Below are 10,000 nucleotides of genomic sequence, written 5' to 3' on the forward strand. Positions count from 1 at the left end.
CACTGTATTTCACTGTAGTACACTGTATTATACTGTAGTACACTGTATTATACTGTTGTACACTGTAGTACACTGTATTATACTGTAGTACACTGTATTTCACTGTAGTACACTGTATTATACTGTTGTACACTGTAGTACACTGTATTATACTGTTGTACACTGTAGTACACTGTATTATACTGTAGTACACTGTATTATACTGTAGTACACTGTATTTCACTGTAGTACACTGTATTATACTGTAGTACACTGTATTATACTGTTGTACACTGTAGTACACTGTATTATACTGTAGTACACTGTATTATACTGTAGTACACTGTATTACACTGTAGTACACTGTAGTACACTGTATTATACTGTAGTACACTGTATTATACTGTAGTACATTGTATTTCACTGTAGTACACTGTATTACACTGTAGTACACTGTAGTACACTGTATTATACTGTTGTACACTGTATTATACTGTAGTACACTGTATTATACTGTAGTACACTGTAGTACACTGTATTATACTGTAGTACACTGTACTGTATAGTAACACATACTGTACTGTGTGTGTTACAGGAGATCGGGACCGGAGGAACGTGTCAGTGGAAGATCTGTGGTTTGGATCCGACCACCACACTGGCTCTTTACTTTGAGGTGGTCAACCAGGTACGAACACTTGATGACGGAGATCAGTCTGAAACTGCTGATTGATTGATGTTACCAAACTATCAGCTCAGGTCAGATACGTTTCAGTTGATTTTGCTGCTGTAGAAATTCAACCAAAACACAAGTGATAGCTGCAGTCACAGGTGAGTTTTTGTTGGAACAGTAAGGAAAACCTGTTTCCAACCCCAGTCAGGTGACTTCTACTTTATTTATCCTTTTGTAGATCAGGGGGAAAAACCTGAAAATGGACTGGCACACAAGACAAGAAACGAGCACAAAATCCATTAATAGTATTTATTATGTTATTACTTATTATACAACCAGAGCTCAGACTCTTTGGATATGATGAAGTCAGAGATGCTCTGTTTCTCCTAAAACTCTCAGCTGTGAGAAGACTTTTTTTTTTAATACAGAACCAGAACCAGTTTGCACATTTAACCACATTTCAAAGTGGTGTCCTGAGAAATGTTCGGCTCCCACTGTGTTGATTCCTCTCCTCAGCAGCGCCTGTTCACTGCTGGTCAGAAGTTATCAGTTTCTCTGAGAGCAATGCTCTCTTTTTCGCCCTGATCACGTTCGTACAGTTACACATTCACACCTGGAAGCTGCTCAGTACAACCTCTGATCTGCTGGCCACTGGAGCGGTTGGGGTTAAGGTGGTGTTAATGAGGGAGGGGCAAGCGCTGCGTTTTCACTAACTAGCTGCCTTTGTCTGTCAACTCAGCTGGATTCAAAGCTCTGAATGTTATGGAGGAGGAATGTCTTCAATCATGAACTGAAATGGAAGGCTGAACTACATTTCCCACAGTGCATTGTGACTGTCTCTGGTCTGTCTGATGATGATTTGTCTCTGCAGATACAGCAGGTGTTTCTGTCTTTGGACTTGATGATGTCGAGGTCGTTGCTATTATGTTGATCCTGGTGGTGTTGGTGTTTTTGGTGATGACTGCCGGCGTGTTGTTGTCGTTGTGCTGATGTGATTGGCTGTGTCCAGGTTTAGAGCAGACCTCTGGGGGCGGGACTCCAGAGGCGTCCGAGAACACGGACACATCTGAATAAACCTGCCGACACTCCGACGCACTGCTGCCCTGTACCTGCTGGAGACACATGAAGTGATGGACAGAAGTTATGTTTCCATCCAGAGTAACATCATTATTGGGTTTTATTGCTATTTCAAACCTAATCTAATGTAAGTGGTAATATCCTACAAGGTGTACGTTCATGATTGGCTTTGGCTTGCGGAACCTTACTTACGTCTGCGTCATACAGGTGATCCAGGGGTTGAGGGCGGCGCTGCTCAGAACCAGCCAGGCGGAGAGGGCAGAGGTCACAGCAGGACTCTGTTGACCGCTAAACGTCTCATACAGACACACTGAGATGTAGGGCAGCCAGCACACCAGCAAACACACTGGGAAACAGACAGGAAACTGTCATCACATAACCCGGAATACATGACCACAGTAGAACCAACAAAAACCTGACAGTCCACCAACAGAGGACTAGCTGCAGAGGTCTGGGGACTAGTTGCAGAGGTCTGGGGACTAGTTGCAGAGGTCTGGGGACTAGTTGCAGAGGTCTGGGGACTAGTTGCAGAGGTCTGGGGACTAGTTTCAGTGGTCTGGGGACTAGCCGCAGAGGTCTGGGGACTAGCCGCAGAGGTCTGGGGACTAGCTGCAGAGGTCTGGGGACTAGCTGCAGTGGTCTGGGGACTAGTTGCAGAGGTCTGGGGAGTAGTTACAGAGGTAGAAGGACTTCTCCATAATAACGACAGCCGATGCTCATGGGTATTGTAGTATTTAGAGACTTCCACCAAACTGACAGAGAAATCCTTCTCAGGAACAAAGCTGAAATAGTTAAAACCGATGGTCAGAACATAAACCTATAGTCTGGTTAATGTGGCGTCCACTCTGTCTGCAGGCTGCTGTGGTGACCTTTGACCCTCCCTGTTTTTATGACACCACTGTGTGTCACCATAATGAGAGTAATGACAGTGAGTCGTGAAGGTAAACATAGAAGCTGATCCTCAGACACAGAGTGACTCTCAGCTGTCTTGATTTCTGCTCTACAGCTCAGGGTTTATCTCAGACTTCAACATGTCCTCTCTGCTCCTGTTGTCATGGCAACATGTACATATGATTCTAGTATCGACATTTATGAGTACATGTTCTTTCCACGCATGAAGCAGCGGCCCTTCCACGATGCTTGCAGACTGACGACTGAGACATCTTAGTCTTGACAGATCATATTTAAGTATAAACTCCTGTCCTCTGCGATTAGAGAGCTGTAAAGTTACTGTAAATTATTAAATAAAAGCTGGTATTCAAATAAAGGCCCAAATAAGAGCTACAAATTAAAAGCTAGTCCCTTTTTTACAACATTGAGGGGGTGGGGGTGGGGGTGGCCAGGTTGGCGGTGGTGCATTTCCTGTACTCTAATTTCTCACATGATAAATTCAGTATAATGTACATTTCCTCAACGGTAACGCCACAAGTACAACCAGGGCCGTAACCAGGATTTTAGAAGTACTGAGGTCATGAGTGGAAGTCCACCACCCTCCAAAAAGAAACTAAAATAAAGCTCTGTTGGTTTGAACAGAGTTTGGACAAACAGCACAAGTTTCTAAAGACAGAAGCGGCCTGGTAGGTCGTGTCAGGGACCAGTCACTGTGGAGCATGAACTCACCTGAGGTCGTGACCATCACGATGGAGCTCCTCAGGTAATTGTTGGCAGGAACGTAATAGCAGTGCAGCTCGTTGCACATGAACGTTCCCCTCCTGGCCTGTTTCCTGGCCACGTAGACGATGTATCCGTACAGAGTGCACACAGTGAGGATCGGCGCAACGATGCCCGCCAACATCCACAGGACCACGAAGTACCTGTTGTCAGGGGTGAAGCTTGGGCAGCAGAGGAATCGTGACTCGCTGTAGACATACCTGCCGAACCCTAGCAGGGGCAGGGCAGCGTTCACTAAGCAGAACAACCAGACCAAGACCAGCACCACCCGGCTCCGCCCGGCCGTCCAGATGCTGCTGTAGCTGAGGGCGAAGCAGATCTCGGTGAACTTGTCAACAGTGGCCCAGGTGAGTGAGTGGATGGAGGAGGTCTGCAGGAGAAGGAAGATGAAGCCGCTGCCCTGACAGAAGGCGCCCTCGCTAGGGCAGCAGGAGGACCAGGCCAGGCTGTTGTAGGCCCCAAAGGGGATGGTGGAGAGTCCGAGGGCCAGGTCGCTGAGGCTGAAGCTCAGGGTGAGACCCAGCGTGTCAGTCTGGAGCTCCTTGTTGAGGAGGAGCACCAGCAGGAGGAGGAGGTTCCCACAGACGGAGGCCAGACCCGACAGAACCATCAGAGCGGCGTACAGCGTCCTCAGAGCGTCTGCCATCTTCAGACGGACTCACGGGACAGGAAGTACGTCAACAATTAGATCACAGAACAGACAGGACATCTGAGGACACTTTTACATGAGACCTTATTGTCCAGAACCAGCAGAAACCCAAATGTGTTCAGCTGCAGTTCCCTTTAATTTCCACTCGAAATGCTGCTCTGATCAAACCCTGTACAGTTTTTACATTAGTTCAGCTCTCAGGAGATTTTTGACTTTCTTGTCATCTCAGCCTGGGGGCAGATTTTCAGAATAAAAGTTCCAACGGACTGGGATGTTGAGGATTCAAGTGAAGGATGTTTGGGGACAGTTGTTTAATTAACAGGTCGTCACACCTCAGCTTCCTCCTCTTTTACAAAAGCTGGTTGTCTGCCTCCAAGACGATGCCAAAGTTCAAACCCAATCATTTCGAAACATGCAGATTATTCACTCAACCAATTAATTGTTTGTTCTGTTGAACATCAGAAAATAGTCTCTGAAGATTCTCAGTCATGCAGGTCACGGTATATTCCCATCTAAGCAAGTGCAGTTGCTTACCCCTTCAAGATATGTCAGTAAACAGTAAGAAATGCCCATCACATTTCCCAAAGCCCAAGTTAGTCTTCAAATTGCTGTTTTTCTCGCACAAAAAAAGAAAAAACGAATCGATCTCGAATCGTCCTCAGAAACCAGATACTGATAACTCCAAACCTCTTCCATGTTGTTCTTCAGTCTGAGGTCCAGTCCTGAGCAGAAGTCTCTCATATAAACAGACTGTCAATCCAGAAGCTTTTGGTCTGAGGAGCTGGTTGGACCTCAGTCACCATGGTGTTTAACTGATGTTTGATGAGTCACAGCGGTGAGCTGAACCTGAACGCACTGAGGACGATTCAGTGTGTGTTGTGTTGTATCATCATCAGATATCCATTAAAGTATAAACAGCAGCAGGAACTGGCTTCACTGCCTTTTCTACAGTATCTACACCCGCTTCTACTGTTTTTACTGCAACTTCAACTGACTTAATAGCTGCTTCTACTGTCTCTACTGCCTTTTCTACAGTATCTACACCCACTTCTACTGTCTTTACTGCTGCTTCATCTGACTTTACAGCTGCTTTTACTGTCTCTACTGCCTTTTCTACAGTCTTTACAGCCTCTTCTTACTTTACTACTTCTTTTCCGGTCTTTTTGCTCTTTGCAATGTGTTTACTGCCACTTCTACTGTCTTTACTTCAGCTTTCACTTTAGCTTCACCTTGACTTTTTCCTGTTTTACAGAGTTTGACTTATCAGGCTCTCTGGTTGATGTCAAAGTTCAAACTCAGTCAGTCGAAACACCTCCATGTTGTTCTTCAGACACCAGACGTCTCTGATATAAACAGTAAATCCTGCAGAGCTGGTTGGTTGGACCTCGGTCAGCACAGAGATGTGATCAGCTCAGTTTACGTTTGATGAGTCACAGCGGTGAGATGACTGAACTGAACGCACTAATGTTAAAATACCATTAGAAGTCCAGAGTAAGAGTAAAACCTGCAGAGTGAGCAGCCACTGAGGAACCTTCCCCATGTTTCCACCGGTGGGACCAAGGTCTTAATCTGTTCCTGGCCCCCAAAAGTTCCTGCACCCTTAAACGCTCCAGTGACCCAGGAACTATCAGAGTGGAGTCTGGAGCGCTGAACACTGCTGATTAGTCAAGCAATTAATCTTCATGAGGTGGAAGCACCGACCACAAAGACTCGGGTCCTGCTGCTCCTCCTGGAACTGTTTGGTGGAAAAGAAGTCCATGTCACTTCAGTTCAGTTACCTTTCACCTCCGAAAAGCTTTACAGCAGAGTCAAATGAAGCAGAGCAAAGGTCAAAGGTCAAACCAGACGAAAGCCAGTCTGTGATCAATATCAGGGATCGGTTTCATCTTTTAAAGTCGTCGTTTAAATCTGATCCGAGACCGTCAGAGTCTGATCAGCTCTGAGTCTGAAGAGTCGGAGGACGGAGGTGTGTGTGTGTGTGTGTGTGTGTGTGTGTCTCCAGAGGTAGCGTTGCCGTGGTGCACCTGTCAGTCACCTGCTGAGATGATGAGAGGACACACACACACTCAGTTATCTGCTGACTGTAATGTCAACACTACCTGAACATCCAATATCCTGTGTGTGTGTGTGTGTGTGTGTGTGTCACACAGCCTGACACAAGTAATAACAGGTGTACAGGTGTGTAATCATCATCAACTTCATCATCCTGCTGCTGTTGAGCCTCAGACCACAGAGGAGCTCAGGTTGGGCTCAGGTGTGAAGCAGCCAATCAGAGAGCAGAGTGTGTCTGGTTGTGTAGTGTAGAGTGCACTCACTTCAGGTGTGACTGAAGCATATGTTCTCCTGCTGCTACATGTAATAATCATAAATAACCTTTATTTAATCAGGTAATCTCAAACAAACACTTTTATTTTATAGAATCTCTTCAAAATAAAGTTACAAAGTTGTTCAGCACGACAACTGAACACAATCAAGTACAGAGAATGAAACGGAATAAAATAAACAAATAAAACTCGTCAATATATTGGAACTGGAAAAATAAAACGTGACACGTGCAACATGTCGGACCTGTTCAGGTTCTGGTCTCGCTTCATCCACTGAAATCTTCACAACATCAGTAGCATTATTATTAGAAGATTCTGTTAGTAAAAGTCCTGCATTCAAATGTTGCTTCATTTTACTGTATTTTAAGTAAAAGTACAGAAATATTATCAGCTTAATGTACTCAAAGTATCGCGTAAAAGTAGTGTTTATGCTGCAGACTGAGAAGCAGTATTATACACAGCTAAAACTAATAGTCTTAAAACAGTACTGCAGAAAATCTTTTCATTGGCACAACAGAATAATGTAAAGGAGGAAAAGTAGAAAGTTTCCAAAATGGAAATACTCAGGTAAAGTACAAGTACCTTAAAACTGTACTTCAGTCCCGGTTTATGGGATTAGAAAATGAAGCTGATGTGGCATCAGTGTACCAGTTTTGTTTTGAAACTCCATGAACTAAATCCATTAACAAAACATTAGAGATACCGTTTCCAGCAAATCTATCAGAAATACCCCGGTGCCCCCGTAGCTCACCTGGTGCAGCGAGTCCTCACGCAGCGTCCCGGGTTCGAGTCCGACTCGGACTGTGCTGCATGTCGTCCTGTGTCTCCGCTGTCGAAGGGAGGCGGAAACGCCTTTAAAAAGAGAAATTCACTGAACGTTGTTCAGGCGTTTGAGCATGCTCAGTCCATCTGAGTCCCCGACACGAAAATCACTCGATCAATCGGCTCTTTCACACGTTGTTCGACCGAATGGATCAAATTCTGATCGTAGAATAAGTTTTGTGTTTGTGACGCTCAGATAAATGATTCATCGTTTAACAGCCGTTAAAACCACCTGACCCTGATGTCCACGCTCCTGCTGTCTCTGTAGACCTGCACACCAGACTGTTGAATGTGTAGATCAGATTATTGATTGATGATTGATCTGCAGTCCTGATGTTTCCAGCTGTTGAACCTGTTTGTTGTTTGTGTTGCAGCACAACGCTCCGATCCCTCAGGGCGGCCGTGGAGCGATCCAGTTCGTCACTCAGTACCAGCACTCATCCGGACAGAGACGCATCCGAGTCACCACCACCGCCAGGAAGTACGACAACACACACACACACACACGCGCTCACAGTCATGTTTCCAGCACGTCCGTTTCCTGGAGACTGACCCTGACCTTAAACCAAGTCTTCACCCTGAAATGGAATGATTTGCGTTATGGGGACATGCGTTTTGTCCCCCAAAAGGAAGGCGAGTCCCCACAATGTGACTGTGTAAACAGATTTATGTCCTCACAACATGAGTAATACACGCTCTCTCTCACACACACACACACACACACACTCTTATATACGTAGATACCACAGACTGTATAAAAGACGTGGACGTAGCCACCGTGACGTCAACCACTGGTTCGTGGACTGCCGTTTTGAAGCCTCGAGATCGTCGCCATCTTGGCTTGTTACCACCAGTGACCAGGAAGTGACCGTATTTGGAGCGGGGGGTGGAGCTGGGGAGCGTAGCAAATGCTAAGTTATCAGCTAACGCCAGCGCTAGCTAGATTAGCAAGGTGCATCTGTAATTCATGTTAACTGTGATATTTTTGGCTAGCGAAAAAAAAAAAAGACTTACCGGAAGAAATGACCAGCCGAGTCCTTCGAGTCTTTTAGTGCGACCGAACTTTTAGACTTTACTCCTCTCTGGTTTTTCTCCTCCTATAATGGCCTCCTCCCCTCTCCCCTCCTCCTCCTCTCCTCCTCCCCCTTCGTCCTCCTCCCCTCTCCCCCTTCATCCTCCTCTCCTCCTCCCCTTCGTCCTCCTCCCTCTCCCCCTTTGTCCTCCTCTCCTCTCCCCCTTCCTCCTCCTCCCCTCCTCCCCCTTTGTCCTCCTCTCCTCTCCCCCTTCATCCTCCTCCCTCCTCCCCCTCCTCCTCCTCCTCCCCCCCTCCCCCTCCTCCTCCTCCTCCTTTGTCCTCCTCTCCCTCTCCCCTTCGTCCTCCTCCCCTCTCCCCCTTCCTCCTCCTCCTCCCTTCCTTCCCTTTCCCCTCCTCCCCTTTGTCCTCCTCTCCTCTCCCCCCTTCGTCCTCCTCCCCTCTCTCCCTTCGTCCTCCTCCTCCCTCCTCCTCCCTCTTCCTCCTCTCCTCTCCCCTTCATCCTCCTCCTCCTCCTCTCCCCTTTGTCCTCCTCCCTCTCTCCTTCCTTCCCCCTCCCCTCCTCCCCCCTTCGTCCTCCTCTCCTCTCCCCCCTTCGTCCTCCTCCCCTCTCCCCCTTCATCCTCCCCTCCCTTCTCCCCCTTTGTCCTCCTCTCCTCCTCCTCCCTTCCCCTTCCCCTCCTCCTCTCCCCCTTTTGTCCTCCTCTCTCTCTCCTCCTCCTTCCCCTTCCCCCCTCTCCCTCTCCCCCTTCGTCCTCCTCTCTCCTCCCTTCCCTTTCCTTTCCCCTCCTCCCCCTTCGTCCTCCTCTCCTCTCCCCCTTCGTCCTCCTCACCTCTCCTCCCTTCTTCCTCCTCTCCTCTCCCCCTTCGTCCTCCTCTCCCCCTCCCTTCCCTTTCCCCTCCTCCCCCTCCTCCCTCTCCTCCCCCTCCAGCTGGGCGGATGCTCAGACTCAGATTCAGAGCATTGCGGCGTCCTTTGATCAGGAGGCGGCGGCCATCTTGATGGCGAGGTTGGCGGTGTACCGGGCGGAGACGGAGGAGGGTCCTGATGTCCTGCGATGGTTGGACAGGCAGCTCATCAGACTGGTGTGTAGACGGTTAAAAGAACAAATATGAACTTGCGTGTTTTAATTATATGATGATTTTAACTTTCTGTTTGGTTTCAGTGTCAGAAGTTTGGAGATTATCACAAAGACGATCCAAACTCCTTCAGGTTCTCCGAGACCTTCTCCCTCTACCCTCAGGTGATATACATCCCATAATACTCCGCTGTACCTGTTCAAATGTATTGATACCTCACCTACTGTACATTAAATATTACCTGTTGCACACACACACTGTAACACCTGCTGAGATGCTGAAAATTAAAAAAGGTTCTAAATGATTCTGCAGGTGGAAACTTTTACTGTACATTTTAACAACTTTAACCAAAAACACAACTTTCTGTGCCGACCTGTTACCTGTTGCCGACCCGTTACCTGTTGCCGACCTGTTACCTGTTGCCGACCTGTTACCTGTTGCCGACCCGTTACCTGGTTCTGACCCGTTACCTGGTTCTGACCTGTTACCTGTTGCCGACCTGTTACCTGGTTCTGACCCGTTACCTGGTTCCCCGACCTGTTACCTGCTTCTGACCCGTTACCTGGTTCCGACCTGTTACCTGTTGCCGACCCGTTACCTGTGCCGACCCGTTACCTGTTGCCTACCCGTTACCTGTTGCCGACCTGTTACCTGGTTCTGACCCGTAACACCTGCTTGCCTACCTGAAAATTAAA

At 47.5% G+C, this 10,000-nt stretch overlaps 2 protein-coding genes across 4 annotated transcripts in view; one reads left to right on the forward strand and one right to left on the reverse strand.

Moving 5' to 3' along the window:
* The window catches only part of sec23a (Sec23 homolog A, coat complex II component), a 30,987-nt gene that overhangs the window by 10,380 nt on the left and 10,607 nt on the right, over positions 1–10,000 (forward strand). For all 3 annotated transcript variants that reach the window (XM_044166311.1, XM_044166310.1, XM_044166313.1), the window contains exons 12-15: positions 575–664; positions 7,567–7,673; positions 9,158–9,311; positions 9,392–9,469. In XM_044166311.1, the coding sequence (XP_044022246.1) occupies positions 575–664; positions 7,567–7,673; positions 9,158–9,311; positions 9,392–9,469 (429 nt within the window). The remainder of the gene's footprint in view (positions 1–574; positions 665–7,566; positions 7,674–9,157; positions 9,312–9,391; positions 9,470–10,000) is intronic.
* On the reverse strand, positions 676–7,554 carry LOC122861627 (histamine H2 receptor). The gene is made up of 3 exons (XM_044166314.1): positions 3,347–7,554; positions 1,919–2,072; positions 676–1,761 (listed from the first exon to the last, which is right to left on the reverse strand). Exons 1-3 carry the CDS (start codon positions 4,041–4,043, stop codon positions 1,572–1,574), a joined length of 1,041 nt encoding a protein of 346 aa, XP_044022249.1. The 5' UTR covers positions 4,044–7,554; the 3' UTR covers positions 676–1,571.

Source organism: Siniperca chuatsi, linkage group LG15, assembly GCF_020085105.1.
Source record: "Siniperca chuatsi isolate FFG_IHB_CAS linkage group LG15, ASM2008510v1, whole genome shotgun sequence".
NCBI lineage: Eukaryota > Metazoa > Chordata > Actinopteri > Centrarchiformes > Sinipercidae > Siniperca > Siniperca chuatsi.